Below are 19,014 nucleotides of genomic sequence, written 5' to 3' on the forward strand. Positions count from 1 at the left end.
ACAGGTGCCGCCGCCGCCACTGCCGCCACGCAGGCCCGGCTGCGCCGGCGCTGCCCACACTGGGTATATTTTTAAGCCCTCCAGTCTGGGATTTGAACCAAGGTTGACCATGTGGGATCAGGCTCCCTATGCACAAGGTTTTGCTGCTATTCTATGGGGTTGGCCTTTGTCTGGCTTCTCTCACTTGGCATAATTATTTTAGATTCACTCATGCTGCTAAATATATCAATCGTTCATTCCTTTTTATTGCTGAACCATATTGCATTGAATGAATATATGATAATTTATTATCATTTACATGTTGGTGGCCACTGAGTTGCTTTCAGTTTTTGACTGAAAACAGTCAGTAAAGCTGTTATCATCATTTATATACAAATGTTTTGTGAAAGAAAAGCAGTCCAGAGCAGTTGTGAGTATGAATAACTCATCTTAAGCCCTGGCTCACTTTAATTTATTTTATTTATGAAGCCTCAGCATTTTCTTTCTTCTTCTTCTTCTTCTTCTTTTTTTTTTTGGTTGACACTTTGTATGGGCACAACTTTAATTTTAGGTAAATACCCAGAGTAGTAAAATAGCTAGGCTTTATGGCAGATAAATGTATGACATTTTAAAAAGTTGTCAAAATCTTTGTACTATTTCACATTGCTGTCAGGTGTGTATGAGTTCCGGTTACTTCTTCTCCTGGTCAGCAATTGGTCTTTTGAGTCTTTTAAATATAAGCCATTCTGGGACCAGCAGATGGTGTAATGTTTATGTTGCTGGACTCATATGTAGTCGATCATGGTTTGAATCCTGGACCCAGTGGCTTAAAACTTACACTGGTCGTGGTGTGTGCATGCCCAAAATCCCAAGAGGAGAACAGAGGAGAAGGAATTGAGGCATGGCCATCCCCCCTTTCTGTCTCTCTGGCAAGTGCATGTGCCTTATAGCAAAAATCTCTCTCTGAAAATAAAAAAGATAAAGTCATTCTAATAAGTATGTGATGATATCTCATTGTGGTTTTAATGTGTATTTTCTTACTTTTTTTTTAATTTTAAAATTTTTTCTATAGGGCATGTGTGCTTGCCAGACAGAAAGAAAGACAAATGGAAAGTGAATAAGCACTCCTCAGGGGGATAGCCATACTGCATTCCCTTCTTTTCCATTCTACTCTCATGATTTTGGGCATGCATTCACATACACCCAGAGTGTTTTTCAAAACACCTCTCTGGGACGTGAACTGAGCAATTGACCATGTGGGATCCAGCTGCCTTAACTATCATGCCATAAGGTGGCCCTGTATTTTCTTAATAACTTGGACATCTTTTCATGCACATACTCACCATGCAAACATAACTTATTTGCTATCTTCTTTGATGACATATCTGTCCATATTTTTTGTCCATTTAAAAATTAGATTGTATACTTACTATTAAGTTTCCAGTTTTGAGTTTCTGAATATGTTCTGGATCCACATCCTTCATTGCAGTAATTCTGTGTGTGATAGAAATGAGCCTGGGGTGAGGTGGTGGTGCAGTAGTAAGATAGCTGAGCCCACATGGGAAAGGGGTTTGCATCTAGGGACCTCCCTGAAAACACTGGGTGGGTGCTCGTGAACCAGGCAGGTTGAGACTTAGGGTAGAGATCCTGTTAGGAGTACTTGATCCTCTATTTCTCTCTCTCTCTCTGTCTCTCTTTCTCTGTTGTGGAAGAAAGGAATAAATAATTTCAAGGAAAAAGAAAAAAAAAAAAGCAACAAGCCTGGATTTATACCTCCATTGTGCTTGGTCATCTACTGGGAGCCTGAGGATGTGTAGCCTCAGCACAAATAGGGCAGAAGGCCAGAGGGACAGCAACTAGGGATCTGAACAGCATTTTGTCACAACTGTCATGGGTGCTACAACAATACAGAGAGGATGTGATGTGGCCAGCAGGTGGCATGATGCTTAAGGTACTGGACTCCCACATGGCCAACCATGGTTCGACTCCTGATGTGGTGGCTTGCTTTCTCAATCTCTCCCTCTCTCTCTCTGGTAAGTGCACATGCCCTATAGCAAAAATTAAGTAAATTAATTAAATTAAATTAAATAAATAATTATTTAAAAAATAGAAAGTGGGCACCTGAGCCAGTTTCTCAGGGTTGAGGTAGGCTTTCTTTGGAGCAGTGGTCAAATGGAGAGTTTGGCAAAGAATAAGAATTGGTAAAATCACTAGAGCCAGCAAGTGGTGTAGAGGTTAAAGTGCTGGATCCCACATGGCTGACTGCACTGTTCGAGTTCTGACCTGGCTGTTTGAGAATCATGCCAGGCACATGTGCATGTGTGCCCAAAAGTCCTGAGTGGAGAATGGAGAAGGGATTGCAGCATGGCTATCCCCTCAGGAGATGATTCACGTTCCCTCCCTCTGTTTCTCTCTTTCTCTGTTTCTGGTGAGCACATGCACCCTATAGTAAAAAACTAAAACCAAAACCAAAAACAAATGAAAACACTCCAAATAATTGGCAAAATCATATACACTGCTGAGAGAAGTGCAGTGTAGATAGCTGCTGCTAGTATGTGCACTCTGGAAAAGGATTTGGTGTTATACAAGTGTTGCATACTGGGAAAACAGGATTCCACTTCTAAGTACAGGCCTTAGGTGAACTCTTGCTCATGGATATATATATATATACATGTACAAGAGCGTAGCCAGAGATAGCTACTTGCCAAAGAAACAGCCCCTATCCATCCAGTAGATAGACGAATAGTGGTTTACTTGAACAGTGGGATAGTATCAGCAATGAAAATAAACGACTACAGCTATGCTCAGCAACTCGTGTGGATCTCATAAATATAATGTTAAGGGGTAAAATACAAACTCTGACACAACATTCAAAAACAGGGGCTGGTCCATAGGTGTGGGAAGCCAGGTCCCATATGGCTGACCATGGGTTTGAGTCCCAATTCAGATGCCTTAAGAAAACAAGCCATGCATGCTCAAAATCCTGACAGGAAGGAAAAATGGAGGGAAAAGGATTGTGGCACGATCATGTCCCATTGGTGAGTGCTTTCTGTCTCTCTTTCTCTTGGCAAGCACACATGCCCTTTGGCAGTTAAAAAAAATTAAAAATAGGCAGAAATAAGTCTTCATTGAGTGAACACATACATAAATGGTAAGACTATGAAGAAAATCAAGGAAGAGGTGGGGAGGGGTTGCGTTTCTAGAGAGGTACAGAATGGGATTCTGGGACGTTTGCTAAGTAGTATCCTTTAAATTCTTATATGTGTTACATGCAATTTATGTCTGTATGATGTATCTCATAATTTTGAAAAAGGGAAAAAGAGGAGTAGGTGACTTTAAGGAAGAGGTGCAATTTCCAGGCAGAAGGCAAAGGCCAGGAAGGGTACTTGCGAAACTCTGGAATGGGCAAACGGGATGGAATGAGCTAGTGAGTAGTGGCTCCTTGACAGAGACAGGCAGGTAGTTCCTACAGAAAGAAGGGTCTTGTAAATACAGTCAAGGCAGCTGGACTTTACCCTGAGGCAATAGGGAGCCATTGAGCTACTTAAGCTGGGTAGAGACTGAATCACATTTAATTTCAGATTTCAGAAAAATCCTTGGGGGCCCAGCAGTGGCATGGTGATTAAGGTGCTGGACTCCCACATGGCTGACCATGGTTTGAGCTTCAAACCTGCTGGCTTGCTTTCTCACTTTCCCTCTCTCTCTCTGTCTGTGTGTCTCTCTCTGGTGAGCATATGTGCCCTGGAGGAAACTATAAAATAGTAACAATGATAAATAAATAATTCTTTTTTTTTTTTTTTTTGAGAGTTGTTTTTTTGCTATAGGGCATGTGCACTCACCAGAAAGACAGAGAGAAACAGCGGGACAGAAAGCGACAAATCAATCCCCGGGGGCATAGACATGCCACAATCCCTTCTCCTCCATTCTCCTCTCGGGATCTTGGGCACGCACACACACGCACCCGGTGTGAGTTTAAGTTACTGGGTCTGGGACTCGAACCATGGTCGACTACATGTGAGTCCAGCGACATAGCCATTACTCCAACTGCTGGTCCCAATAAATAAATAATTCTTTAAAAAAACAATAAAAAGAAAAATCCTTGGGCTACAGCATCAGGATGTTCCTCACAGTAATCAGGTGAATGGTGAAGAGGGGAATGAAAGGGACCTGGGCCTTAGTAAGACAGAAAATAGGGATATTAAACATACAGACAGGGGAAGGGCCTGAGATGGAGACACATTAAGCTTTACCCAAGATGGAGTCACGATAGCTGTTCTAACAAGCCAAGAGCTGGCTGCATTAGGGCTTAAAACAACTATAGCTAAGGTCAATAATTTCTATTTGCTGACTACATTCTAACAAGAAGTACAGATCGCTATGGTCTGCAGACCCCACAAAGAATGGGGTAATAAATCACCCAGACTACCATGGAACTCTTCCTGGAGCCTGTTCCCTTATCAGGAGCCAGCCCATTGCTTGGATTGCTAGATATAAACCCCTTGCCTCAGTTCCTTTGGCAACACACTCTGGAACCCCGTCTGTTCGGGAGCTTTCCTTTCCTTGCTTCAATAAGCTCCTGGTTTGTTGCTACTCCATGTGTCCACGTCTGACTCTTCACTAGTGTAAGGCAAGAACTCAGTCATCTTGTGATCCTGGATCTGAATTTGGTGTTGGGTTTGAACACTCCAGTAGCCCATACCATCAGCATGTTGGGGCTGCATGGGACGTTTAACCAGGGGTTGGTCTGAATGCAGAGCTGGGGTCAAGTTTAATAGCACTATTTCCAAAGTCTGCACTGGCCTTCCTCACCTTCAGGCCAACAGCTTCAAGGTGATACATCAGCCTTGCTGATGCCCCACCTAGGGACTTGTCTTTTTATTTTCCCTTGTTCTTTTTCTTTCTTTCTCTCTCTCTCTCTCTTTTTTTTTTTGGCTAGGTTATTTGCCATACGCATGTGCACTCACTGTTTCTTTCTTTCTTAAGTTGTTTGTTGTTTTTTTTTTTGCCACAGTGTGTGTGTACTTGCCAGAGAGGGACAGAGACAGTGACAGGGAAAATGAGAAATCACCCCCCAGGGAGGATGACCGTGCCACAATCCCTTCTCCTATATTCTCCTCCTGGAATTTTTGGCACACATACACAAGTATCTGGAGTGATTTTCAAGCCCCAGGGTCCAGGGCTTGAACTGTGGTCGACCACGTGGGAGTTCAACACCTTAACTGTTATGCCACCTGCTGGCCCTGTGCTCACGGTTTCTTAATCACCACTAAATAATAACATGGGGAGAGTCTCCTATTTGGTTGCTCTGTCAATCAGGCCAGTATTTGAAGAGAAAGCATAATTTCTGATCACAAAAATCTTCTCATTTAGATTCTGAAAGTTTTGAATCAAAGGGGGTAAAAAGAGTATTTACAGATAACTGATCAATATAGAAAGCTAATCCTTTGTAGGAACCACTTAATAAGAGCACTCTATGTAATGATTATCACTAAGATGACTTGTTCCATCTGAAATAATATTATAAAGGAACATCTGGCTAACATAGTGATTTCGTTTTCTTAGAAATCAAGTATTTAGTATTAAGGTTAGTTGTGGACTTCTTTATTCAAGTTGGGAGCAACGTTCCAAAGATATTTCTTGTGTATTTTTCCAAAGTCAGTAAACCTAGGCTGAAAGTTCAAGATGATTTATTGTGAAAATTGTCATCTGAGGGACCAGCACGTGGCATAATGGCTATGTCGCTGGACTCCCATGTAGTAGACTGTGGTTGGCATCCCGGCCCCAGTGGCTTAAACTCACACTGGGTGCATGTGCGTGCATGCCCAAGATCCTGAGAGGAGAATGGAGGAGAAGGAATTGTGGCATGGCCATCCCCCCTGGGGGGGTGATTTCTTGCTTTCTGTTTCTCTGTCTCGCTCTCTTTCTGGCGAGCACATGTGGCCTATAGCAAAAACCTCCCCGCCCCCCAAAAAATTATCATCTGATAGCTTCCAATTATCTTTTAATTTTAATTGTACCTGAGGGAGTTTTTCAGTGTGTGTGTGGGGGGGAATGTAGATAGCTGTCACCATTATTGCTATTACTTTTGTTTTTTAAAAAACATGAACTACTTGATAAAAGACAGTATGTAATACTGAAATACTATCTTGATATAATCTAAACTATAAAATGCTCCTCATAGCTTTTTTTTTCCTCTTGTTTTGTTTTTGCTACAGGGTGCATGCACTTGCCAGGGAGAGAAAGAGGAAGAGAGAGTGAGAGAGTAAAAATCATCACCCAGAGGGGATGGCCGTGCCACAAATCCCTTTTCTTCCACTCTTCTTGGGATTTTGGGCATGCATACAAATGCACCTGGTGTGTTTTTCAGCCTGCCAGGTCCAGGACTCAAACTTTGGATTCGACCATGTGAGATTTAGCTGCCTTAACCTCCACATCACCTGCTGGCTCCCCTCATAGCTACTTTTGAGGTGTCTCACTTGCTACTAGTTTTATTCATTGCAAGTAATCATTTACTTCCTGAATACCTTCTCTGTTGGAACCCCATCTGTTGTCTACCCTATCTTACCTACCTTCTGTCTTCTTCCTTAGAAATGGAAAATCCAAAGATGTTCAGGTCAAGGATGTGATTCTGTTTTGTCAAGGCAAACTTGATCCTGAGTCACTGAAGGCTGCATAAATATTGGGTGTATCCTAGCACCTATGGGTTTTGCTCTTTTTACTAAATCTGAGTTTAACCCTCCTGTTTGGATTAATAGAGGCGTGATCAGTAAATCCTGGCAACAGGGAGTCAAGTGGTCTTCACAGAGAGTTGGACTTGAGATGATACCTGTATGTGACCTTCTGATCAGGAGCTATTGACTGGTGGTGTCGTGATACCCACTTATCAACACTTCTTGGGTGGCCTGTCATTTAGGGGTGAACTCAGTGCAGGCTTTGGGAACATCCTCCTCTTCGTCTCAGTTAAAGTCCTGAATACAGACTATTTACAGCAATAAAAGATACACTTTTGTTTATTGGAAGATTATAATCTTGCTATGAAGATTTGTGAGGATAGAAACATTCAGGGAAGAAATGCTAATATGTTGATTTGTGATATAAGGTTTATAAATTAGGAGTGGAGGAACTACCAAACATGGGTGTGGTCAGAACATAGGAAAGTTGGTCTAGAATACTTCTTGAGAAGACACTATGGCCACGGGTATACTTGCCTGCCAGCTGCCCCTCGAATATATGATCAGCCACCACGTTATGTGGATTCTGTCCCTATTCCTCCTTCCTACAACCTCCACTAGTGCTTACCTCCTCTGTGATCTGCTAGTGTTCCCCAGCTTTGTTGATGCATTCATTAAAAAAAAAAAAAATTGCCAGAGGGCACATGTGCTCACCAGAGAGAGACAGAAAGAGAGGGAGTAGGAGAAAGCACCTCCCATGAGGCATGGTCATGCCACAATCTCTTTTCCCCCATTAATCCATCCTGTTGGGATTTGGGGCACACACATACATGCTGTATTTTTTTTTTTTCTTTAGAGGTATTTTTTTTTTTTTTTGCTACAGGGTGTGCGCACTTGCTAGAAAGACAGGGGACAGAAAGCAAGAAATCACCCCCTGGGGGGAATGGCCATGCTGCAATCTCTTCCCTTCCATTCTCCTCTTGGGATTTTGAGTATGCACGTACACGTGCCTGGTGCAAGTTTCAAGCTGCCAGGTCCAGGACGTGAACTGCATGCAGTCATGTGGAAGTGCAGAGACATAACCATTACACAATCTGCTGGATGCTGCACGTTTTTCAAACTGCCAGACTGGGATTCCAACTGCACAGTCACCATGTGGGATCCAGCTCCCTTAACCACTAGGCCACAGGCAGCCCCTTCTCTGCATTCTGTATGCACACTTGCCCCTTTGGAATACATCTGGGCCTGATAATGTTTTGTTCTTTCACCAACAGCTTTGAAACACCATGTTTAGCAAGCCTGGTCTCAGTCCAGGTCTGCAGCCTCACCCTGTGCAACGGATGCCCCACCCACAGACTTGTCATTTATTTCCTTTGCTTTTTTTCATTTTTGCTGTGGGGCACATGTATTCACAGTTTCTTAATCATAAATCACTAAGAGCAGGGAGAGAGTCTTCTACTTGGTTGTTCTGTCAATCAGGAAAGTAACTGAGGAGTTTATTTTGTGGGGTCTTTTGGTGGGGTGCTTTGCTGAGCACTGACTCCAGGAAGTCCAGCCCCCTAGACACTCCTGCAGATGCTGGTTTATCCCCGCAAGTCTCTGCAGCTCATAGCCTTTGTTCCTTCGAGTAAATCTAAAATGCTTCCACATGTGTTCTGGATTTTATACTTGTCAAAGAGAGAACATAAAGCTGTTAATACCTCCAACATTTTTGACATTTACCAGCAAAAGTGTCTGTGGGCCTGCGATAGGCTTTTGGGAGACACTTAATAATACTATTAGAAAAACTAACTCTCAGCAGGTGGAGATGTAGGAAGTATTTTGTCTTTTTAGTCAGAGTTAAAAATGTATATATTAAATATTTCCTCAAAAAGATATTGTGGGGAGTGGCAGCAGATGGCATGGTGGTTAAGGTGCCCCCCCATGGCCAACTATGGTTCAAGTCTTGGACTTGGTGGCTTCAAACTCACTCTAGGTGTGTGTGCATGTGTGCCTAAGATTCCGGGAGGAGAATGGAGAAGAAGTGATTGTGGTGTGGTCATCCCTCTTGGAGGATTCTCTCTTTCTTTCTTTCTTTCTCTCTTTCTTTCTTTTTTTTTTTTTTGAGAGGTTTTTGCTATAGGGCACGTATGCTCACCAGAAAGACAGAGAGAGACAGATAGAAAGTGAGAAATCACCCCAAAGTGGGGATGGCCATGCCGCAATCCCTTCTCCTCCATTCTCCTCTTGGGATCTTGGGCATGCACGCACACGCGCCCGGCGTGAGTTTAAGCCACTGGGTCTGGGACCCGAACCACGGTTGGCTACATGGGAGTTCAGCGACATAGCCATTATGCCAACCGCTAGTCCCATATTTCTTACTTTCTGTCTCTCTCCAGTAAGCACATGTGCCCTATGAAAAAAACTTTTTAAAAATGTTAAAAAAAAAAAAAAAAAAAAAGGTCAGCCAGCTGGTGTGGACGACTTTGCAGTTTGAATCCCAGACCTGGAGGCTTGAGGACTTGCTGGGTATGTGTGTGTGTGTGTGCAGGAAGAATCTGGTAACAAAGGTTCCCCTCCACCACCCAAGTTGTGCCAGCCTAGGGCTGTATGATTTGGAATAAATAAGTTACCTAGTTCTCTTATCAGTTTCCTTATCTACAGACGTGGAGATCACTCATTTTATATGCTTTGCACTGCCCACCTGAACTACTGCAGTAGGCTGGTATCCTGCCAGGAAATATTAAAAGAGTTTTCAGAGACAGACTCCAATACACTTGGGTGACAGGAACTCAGGTTATGAGCCAGTATTGCCTTCACTCCTTGCTGCTGGGCCTCTTCCTTGCTTTGCAGAAGGGCCATGTTCAAGGGCAGGAAGAGAAAAAGGAGCCAGAAAATGGGAACAAAGAGACAAAAAAACAAAACAAAACAAAACAAAAAACCTCTTGAAGTATAGGGTCATGGATGGCAATGAGACCCTCAAGACTGCAGAGGAGTCCCTGACAATGTTACCTGGGAAACAGCAACCTGGTGGGCCAGGAGAGCAGTGGTCATGGCATGAAAACACACACTGCGAAGGCTGGGAAGAGATGAGGCAGGGCTGGACACTCCTGGAGAAATGGGACTGTAAGAAAAGAAGAATGACAAGTTGAGGGGGCAACAGGATTAAGACTCCCCCACTCCAGTCAGAAGAGACTTATATTTGTTTGAGAGCAGAAGAAAGTAGTCTTTGCAAAGGAAGAGTTTGGGACAGGCAGTGAGAGATTGCAGGCACTTAGGGAAGAATAATAATAAGGCTTCAAAGAGCAACTGATAGTTGCTCAGTTTACACAGGCTAATAAACATTGATATATCATGTGGTTTGGGGGATAAGTGTGTAGTCTCTGAGTTCTGTGTGATTTGGGGGCAAATTATTGAAGTTCCATTAGGTCTCATTTTCCTCATATGAAAATAAGGAACATAATAATACCTATCTTTAAAATAATAACTCCTCTTCATCCACAAGCAGTTCAATGGAAATCAAGGAAATGTCTGATAAAGAATTTAGAAAATTCATAATGGCAAAGCTAACAGAGATGGAAGAGAAGAGAGACAATGAACTGCTAAAGAGAAAAGAGAAATAAGTTGAGGAGCTCCAGGAGGTGAGGAAATTCTTGCAAGATCTAAAAGAGGAATTACACACTTTTAAAAAGAATCAAACCAAACTATTAGAGATGAAGTCTATAATACAGGAAGTCAAAATCTCTCATGAATGTATTAAAAGCAGACTAGATCACACAGAAAATAGAATTTCAGACATAGAAGAGAAAATTGCTGGCCTAGAAAAATCCATGAAGACTGAGAAAACGACCCAAAAAATTGAGAATAATATATGAGAAGTACTAGATACCATCAAATGTCCAAACATCCAGATAATTGGCATTCCAGAAGGCCAGAAGGTGAAGAGACCCATAGGGCATTGATAATCTATTCCATGAAATCCTGCAAGAAAATTTTCCAAACCTAGAGAGGCATTCAAAGATCCAGTCCCAAGAAATACAAAGGACCCCAAATAGAATCAACCCAAGAAGATCTTCTCCAAGACAGATTATAGTCAGGTTGACCAAAACCATAGACAAAGACAAGATACTAAGATTGGCGAGAGAAAAACATCAAGTTACCTACAAAGGACACACCATCAGGCTAACAGCAGAACTCTCATTGGAAAGAATGCAAGAGAGGAAAGAATGGGAAAATATATTCAAAGTGTTAAGAGAAAAGCAATTTTCTGATTTATTAAAGTTAAATCTGTAAAATATACATAATTAATGACCATAATAAACTATATAGCATCAGCTAGGTGCTACCTTATAGTATATTCATTCTAGTCAGAGTTTCATGCTTTAAGTCAGACATATATTCATAGATATGTATATACCACCGGAGCTTGCTATTGAAAGTAGTTAGATTATTTAAGAAAGTTTGTGAATCAATAAAATATAGGGGAAAAAAAGTAATGGAAAAAAACTGTGGACACCTGAGATAGTGAGGAGGAGGGTGGGAAATGGCAGAGGGTGAGAAGTCTAGGGGGGATGAAACTAGAAATGAAAAATTATTGATGATAGCGTGCATGATGAAGCCTCTATGCAGTATATTCTGGATGGGAAACCACATTGTGTATGCTGTGACAATGCTTAGGGGATGAATGCAAATTAAGTTAAAAAAAGTTTCAGAAAAATATCTATTCGATGACTGCAGTAAGATATATAGCCCCAGCTAGGTGCTACTTTATAGGATGCCTAAAATTAGACTTGTGTTCATGGAAATGTATATATCACCTGTGTTTGTTATGAAAATATTTAGATTAATTAAGATCTTTAGTAATTCAATAAAATGTGGGGGGAAAACAGTATATAAAGCAAACATAGATACAAGAGACAGTGTGGGAAGAGAGTGGGAGATGGCAGAGGGTAAGAGATAGGGAATCAAGGATGGGGGAAAAAAGAAAACACAGGAAACAAGAAATGGAAAATGATTTGTTGACAATAACATGTATGTTGATGTGCTTGATTGAGACAATATACAGTGTACTCTGGATGGAAAATCTCATTTTGTATGCTGTAATGTTGTACAGTGAATGAATGTAAATAAATAAATTTTAAAAAGTAATACCTATCTTTGTGATGGGAATGTTTTCTTTATTTTTTTTCTTTAACTGCTAGAGGGCATGTACACACAGAGAGAAGAAAGAGTGAGAGACAGAGAAAGCACCCAACGGGGCAGGAGCCTGCCGCAATTCTCTTTCCTCCATTTCTCTAGCCCATCAAAGTTTTGGGCATGATGCACACATGCCTGGCATGTTTGGTAAGCAACTGGATGGCATTCAAGCCACAGTTGACTATGTGGGTTAAGCTTCCTTAACCAATGCACTACAGGGCTGGACTGAAAACTGAATATTAATGTATATGAAGCACATAACTAATGCATATGAACAGTTTCTGGCTCACAATGCATGCTCAAAATGTTAAATCTGGTCAAAAAAATAACAACTATCTTTGAGAACTAAACTGAAAACTCAAGGTCAAGCCTCATTATGCAGCAACATAAAATAAGAAGGTTAAGGTGATTAAACTAACCCATGGCATAATCTGAGGTTATACTTTTGAAGTAGAACTGGATTTCAACTTCTGTTTTATTTATTTATTTATTTATTTTTTAATTAATTAATTATTTTTGGAGAGGTTTTCGCTATAGTGTGCGTGCGCTCGCCAGACAGACAGAGAGAGACAGAGAGACAGAAAGCGAGAAATCACCCCCCAGGGGTGGGTCACGCCGCAATCCCTTCTCCTCCATTCTCCTCTCAGGATCTTAGGCATGCACGCACATGCGTCTGGCGTGTTTCAAGCCACCGGGTCCGGGCCATGAACCGCGGTTGACTACGTGGGAGTCCAGCGACATAGCCATTATGCTAACTGCTGGTTCCCTCAACTTCTGTTTGTATGTTTCTTTCTTATAAAAACCCAAACAAACAAGTAAGAAAAACTTATTTGAAAATTAAACAAAACTTCTGGTTAACCAAATCTTAACCACTTATCATATTAACTCTTTTGGAAACTATGAGTCAGAGTAATTTAATAAAGAGAGATAAAAGGTAACTGAGAAAGTCCTCCTCCCCCCTAGGGAGCACGGTCAAAGCACAATCCCTTCATCTCCATTCTCCTCCAGGGATTTTTGGGCACAAACATACATGCACGTGGCTTGTTTTTCAAGCTGCCTGGTCTAGGACTTGAACCATGCAGTCGGCCATGTGAGATCCTGCTAACCACTATGCTGACCCAGATTCATTTACTTTACTAATACATTAAATGTTATATAATGTTTCATGAGTTCATGTACTGACTATACATAGTAAAAAGTTCAAAAGTTGTTTTGGTGAATTTATGTTTGTAATTATAATACGAAGACACTAAATTTGCAGCAGCATTCCTCCTGATTTTAAGAAAAAATATTTGGGGCCAGCAGGTGGCGCAGTGGTTAAGGCACTGAACTCCCTCATGCCGACTGCGGTCTGAGTCCTGGATACTTGTGCATATGTGCCCAAAATCCCGTGAGGAGAATGGAGGAGGGATTGCAGCATGGCCATCTTCCACAAGGGGTGACTTCTTGTGTTCTTGTGTTCTGTCTCTCTTTGTTATGTGGGGTATGCACATGCCCTACAGCAAAAATCTCTCAAAAAAAATTTTTTTTTTTCTGATCCACCAGCATTCTGTTGCTATGCTTAAAAAAAAAAAAAAAAAAGGGCCAGCCTGTGGAGGGGTAGTTAAGGGGGCTGGGTCCCCACGGGCCCATTTCTCTGATTTATTAAAGTTAAATCTGTAAAATATACATAATTAATGACCATAATAAACTATATAGCATCAGCTAGGTGCTACCTTATAGTATATTCATTCTAGTCAGAGTTTCATGCTTTAAGTCAGACATATATTCATAGATATGTATATACCACCGGAGCTTGCTATTGAAAGTAGTTAGATTATTTAAGAAAGTTTGTGAATCAATAAAATATAGGGGAAAAAAAGTAATGGAAAAAAACTGTGGACACCTGAGATAGTGAGGAGGAGGGTGGGAAATGGCAGAGGGTGAGAAGTCTAGGGGGGATGAAACTAGAAATGAAAAATTATTGATGATAGCGTGCATGATGAAGCCTCTATGCAGTATATTCTGGATGGGAAACCACATTGTGTATGCTGTGACAATGCTTAGGGGATGAATGCAAATTAAGTTAAAAAAAGTTTCAGAAAAATATCTATTCGATGACTGCAGTAAGATATATAGCCCCAGCTAGGTGCTACTTTATAGGATGCCTAAAATTAGACTTGTGTTCATGGAAATGTATATATCACCTGTGTTTGTTATGAAAATATTTAGATTAATTAAGATCTTTAGTAATTCAATAAAATGTGGGGGGAAAACAGTATATAAAGCAAACATAGATACAAGAGACAGTGTGGGAAGAGAGTGGGAGATGGCAGAGGGTAAGAGATAGGGAATCAAGGATGGGGGAAAAAAGAAAACACAGGAAACAAGAAATGGAAAATGATTTGTTGACAATAACATGTATGTTGATGTGCTTGATTGAGACAACATACAGTGTACTCTGGATGGAAAATCTCATTTTGTATGCTGTAATGTTGTACAGTGAATGAATGTAAATAAATAAATTTTAAAAAGTAATACCTATCTTTGTGATGGGAATGTTTTCTTTATTTTTTTTCTTTAACTGCTAGAGGGCATGTACACACAGAGAGAAGAAAGAGTGAGAGACAGAGAAAGCACCCAACGGGGCAGGAGCCTGCCGCAATTCTCTTTCCTCCATTTCTCTAGCCCATCAAAGTTTTGGGCATGATGCACACATGCCTGGCATGTTTGGTAAGCAACTGGATGGCATTCAAGCCACAGTTGACTATGTGGGTTAAGCTTCCTTAACCAATGCACTACAGGGCTGGACTGAAAACTGAATATTAATGTATATGAAGCACATAACTAATGCATATGAACAGTTTCTGGCTCACAATGCATGCTCAAAATGTTAAATCTGGTCAAAAAAATAACAACTATCTTTGAGAACTAAACTGAAAACTCAAGGTCAAGCCTCATTATGCAGCAACATAAAATAAGAAGGTTAAGGTGATTAAACTAACCCATGGCATAATCTGAGGTTATACTTTTGAAGTAGAACTGGATTTCAACTTCTGTTTTATTTATTTATTTATTTATTTTTTAATTAATTAATTATTTTTGGAGAGGTTTTCGCTATAGTGTGCGTGCGCTCGCCAGACAGACAGAGAGAGACAGAGAGACAGAAAGCGAGAAATCACCCCCCAGGGGTGGGTCACGCCGCAATCCCTTCTCCTCCATTCTCCTCTCAGGATCTTAGGCATGCACGCACATGCGTCTGGCGTGTTTCAAGCCACCGGGTCCGGGCCATGAACCGCGGTTGACTACGTGGGAGTCCAGCGACATAGCCATTATGCTAACTGCTGGTTCCCTCAACTTCTGTTTGTATGTTTCTTTCTTATAAAAACCCAAACAAACAAGTAAGAAAAACTTATTTGAAAATTAAACAAAACTTCTGGTTAACCAAATCTTAACCACTTATCATATTAACTCTTTTGGAAACTATGAGTCAGAGTAATTTAATAAAGAGAGATAAAAGGTAACTGAGAAAGTCCTCCTCCCCCCTAGGGAGCACGGTCAAAGCACAATCCCTTCATCTCCATTCTCCTCCAGGGATTTTTGGGCACAAACATACATGCACGTGGCTTGTTTTTCAAGCTGCCTGGTCTAGGACTTGAACCATGCAGTCGGCCATGTGAGATCCTGCTAACCACTATGCTGACCCAGATTCATTTACTTTACTAATACATTAAATGTTATATAATGTTTCATGAGTTCATGTACTGACTATACATAGTAAAAAGTTCAAAAGTTGTTTTGGTGAATTTATGTTTGTAATTATAATACGAAGACACTAAATTTGCAGCAGCATTCCTCCTGATTTTAAGAAAAAATATTTGGGGCCAGCAGGTGGCGCAGTGGTTAAGGCACTGAACTCCCTCATGCCGACTGCGGTCTGAGTCCTGGATACTTGTGCATATGTGCCCAAAATCCCGTGAGGAGAATGGAGGAGGGATTGCAGCATGGCCATCTTCCACAAGGGGTGACTTCTTGTGTTCTTGTGTTCTGTCTCTCTTTGTTATGTGGGGTATGCACATGCCCTACAGCAAAAATCTCTCAAAAAAAATTTTTTTTTTTCTGATCCACCAGCATTCTGTTGCTATGCTTAAAAAAAAAAAAAAAAAAGGGCCAGCCTGTGGAGTGGTAGTTAAGGTGGCTGGATCCCACCTGGACACGGTGACAAGAACACTGTGTGGGAGTGCACACACACCCAAAATCCCAAAAGAAGGGAGAAATGAAGGAGAAGGGATTGTGGCATGACCATTTCCTATTAGGGATGTTTTCTCTCTCTTTCTCTGTTTCTTTCTGGTGAGTACACATGCCCCCTGGCACAGTATGAAGGAAAAAAAAAAAAGCAAACAAAAACAAACATATAGTCTGTCTCTGTGGTGTAGCAGTAATGCCCTGTTCAACAGAAGCTGGATCCCAATGGCAATCACAGTTCGAATTCCTGGCCAGGTCAACTTGAAACATGCCTGGCATGTGCGTGAGTTCCCAGTACCTTATGGGCTAGAGGACTGAAGAACACGGACTGAGGCATGATCATACTCTGTAGAGGGTGCTCCTCTCTCTCTCTTTCCCACTCTCACATGTGAGTACACACTCTAATAAAGGGGAAAAAGCAGAAAAAAATGTACTTAAAAAAAGGTTGAAGAGAAAAAATCAGGGTAGCTGGCCTCTTCCTCCCCTTAAAAAAATGCAATGCGGGTCAGCAGGTGGTGTAGCAGTTATGTTGCTGGACTCCCACACAGCCAACTGTGGTTCAAGTCCTGGACTTGGCAGCTTGAAACCCATGCCAGGAGCGTGAGCATGCATGCCCAAAATCCCAAGAAAAGAATGAAGAAGGGATTACAGCATGGCCATCCCCCCAATCCCCACCCCCAGGAATGATTTCTTGCTTTCTGTCTGTCTCTCCAGTGAATGCATGTGGCCTATAGCAAAAATCTGTCTAAAAAAAAAAAAAATGCGATGCATCTATGGGGGCTACCAGATTAGGAGAGCTCTGAGGGTGCCAACTCAGGGGTGAAGATGTAATTTCCTTATACCACTTGTCAAGTAAAAGTAAGAAGTCAGATCCTTACTCATCTCTGGGCATTAGCGAAAACTGCAATTTCATAGAAGACATGCTCCAACAAGGTCTTTGGCTTGGCATCTTACCGCAATATCCATATTTTCTCATTCCCAAAATGGGTCATGTAATTGACAACAGAAAGGGCAACTTAAGTGGGGACTGTCCTACAAAATCTGTAACTCACATCTGAAGGTCCAGAAACTCCTCCTCTCTTATTATTCATTTACAGTATGTACTAGTTTGAATATGCCCCCCATTAAAGTCATGTTTAGCCGGCCATTTTTGGGATTAAGAGGGTAAAAACTTAAACTGATTATGATGTGGAAAGTTGGGTTTTTGAGATGAGATTAGTGATTGAGTGGCTAGGGAGGGGCCATCATCACTGAGTTCTGGTGGGTTTAAAAGTATAGAAAATGAGACCAAAATCACAGAAGGGTCTTATGAATACAGACTGTGCTTTGTTCTGGTGTTAATTAGGATCTTCATCTGGATCTAGGAATCAAATTGACACACAGCAGATTAACAGGAGAAAAATGTACAGGTATAATTTTTACACATACATCGAGATCTTCACAAGAAGGTGAAGAGCCAAAGCAGAAAGCTTTTATCCTATTAGATTAAGAATGATACATTTGTGAAGAGATGACAAGGCAAAGGAGTTGGGATGCAGCAGTAAATTCTAGGGAAATCACTGGGAGGTATATAGAGGGGTGTAAAACTACTGGAAGATGAAGGTTATTTTTACTAAGTTTATCCCTACAGTCTATTGTCCTTCAATCTCCAGTCATTGGTGATAAGGTTATTTTTTCATCTTGATAGAAGGTGCTCATCTTCCTTGATACACGGAAGGTATCTTTCTCTAAGGATTTTTTACAGCTTGCTAGAGTAAGAAAGGGCAGTTCTGACAGTCCTTCCTGAAGCTACTGTTTCTCAAGTACTCTCAGCTCAAAATAATCAATATGGCAGACCCCATAGTTTGGACTGACATGCCCTTAACTTAGAAAAGGGTGACAAAAGCGCTCTCTTATTCTTGGTTTACATGAGATAGATGGTTAACTCATGAATAGCATCAGCACCTTGTTCCGTATAGTAAGAGAAGATTAGAGATTAGACATGTGAAGACCAGGGGTGTAGCTTGGAGGCTAAGAATATGGGATCAGCTTTCAGACACTCTGGGTCCAAATTTTGTCCTATTACTTTGCATGTGGGTACCCTCAGCAAGTTACATAGCCTATGGGTTATGTATTTACCAACCCCTAAAATAAGGTAAACAATATTTGTCTCATAAGGGTGTTGTAAGAATTTTAGGAGACACATGTAACACCGCCTTAGCAGTGTCTGATTCAGAGTAACCACTCGATAAATGATACCTATCATCATTAAAGCACTTTAAAGTTGACAAACATGCCACTTACCCTTTTATGGGATAAGCAAAAGGTGCAGGGGACTGGATCTATAAGGAGTGGTGCTGGAGAAAATTGCATTTAGCACAGTTGGCACCAGGAAAGGGAAGACATTTAGGGAACACTGGATAGTCAAAGGATTAGCCTGCCCCTGGCAGCAACAACGTGGGGCAGGCCAGCGCATACAACAGATACCCATGTCACGCCTCACTATGTCAGGCACCGTTCTCCACGTTTTAGGAGCATCACGTCGCTCAAAGACCTCACATCCTACTTTCGCAAAAGCAGCAGCATGCCCAAGGTCACGCAGCCGCCCAGGGATGGAGCTCAATCCAAACCCGCGAGTGGCGATCCATCGACTGCACCTCGTGCCCCTCTCGCCGGGAATACGGCAGGGTTAGCCGCCCCAGGCCTGCAGACTGGGGTCGCTGTCCGCATCCCGGCCGACCCAATCGGAACCGCTCCGGGACCCCACTCTCCGCCGCCCGCGGTCCGACGCGACCCCGCCTTCGGCCGGGAAGGTCCCTCTAGCCTGAGCGTCTCGAGCGAGGGGCGCGTGCACGGACGAGACCGTACCGCAGCGCACGCGCACACACACACGAGCACACGCTCGCCCGCCACCCAGGAGGAGACGGGAGGCATGGAAAGTTCTAGCCGGTTCGGGAGCCGAAGGTAGCAGGCGACGCGGCGGGGG

General features: G+C 42.0%; 2 protein-coding genes across 2 annotated transcripts in view; both read left to right on the forward strand.

Annotated features, from left to right (window-relative positions):
• The first annotated feature begins 9,589 nt into the window (after positions 1 to 9,589).
• MRPS6 (mitochondrial ribosomal protein S6) overlaps positions 9,590 to 19,014 on the forward strand; it is a 96,111-nt gene continuing 86,686 nt past the window's right edge. Inside the window, exons 1-3 of the mRNA XM_027773947.1 lie at positions 9,590 to 9,659; positions 17,395 to 17,497; positions 18,561 to 18,892. Of these exons, the coding sequence (XP_027629748.1) occupies positions 9,590 to 9,659; positions 17,395 to 17,497; positions 18,561 to 18,892 (505 nt within the window). The remainder of the gene's footprint in view (positions 9,660 to 17,394; positions 17,498 to 18,560; positions 18,893 to 19,014) is intronic.
• Positions 18,636 to 19,014, forward strand: part of SLC5A3 (solute carrier family 5 member 3) — a 34,212-nt gene continuing 33,833 nt past the window's right edge. Inside the window, exon 1 of the mRNA XM_027773986.1 lies at positions 18,636 to 18,992. The gene's annotated coding sequence lies outside the window, so the exon portion shown is untranslated. The remainder of the gene's footprint in view (positions 18,993 to 19,014) is intronic.

Source organism: Tupaia chinensis, unplaced genomic scaffold (genome assembly GCF_000334495.1).
Source record: "Tupaia chinensis unplaced genomic scaffold, TupChi_1.0 Scaffold000392_1, whole genome shotgun sequence".
Lineage (NCBI taxonomy): Eukaryota > Metazoa > Chordata > Mammalia > Scandentia > Tupaiidae > Tupaia > Tupaia belangeri.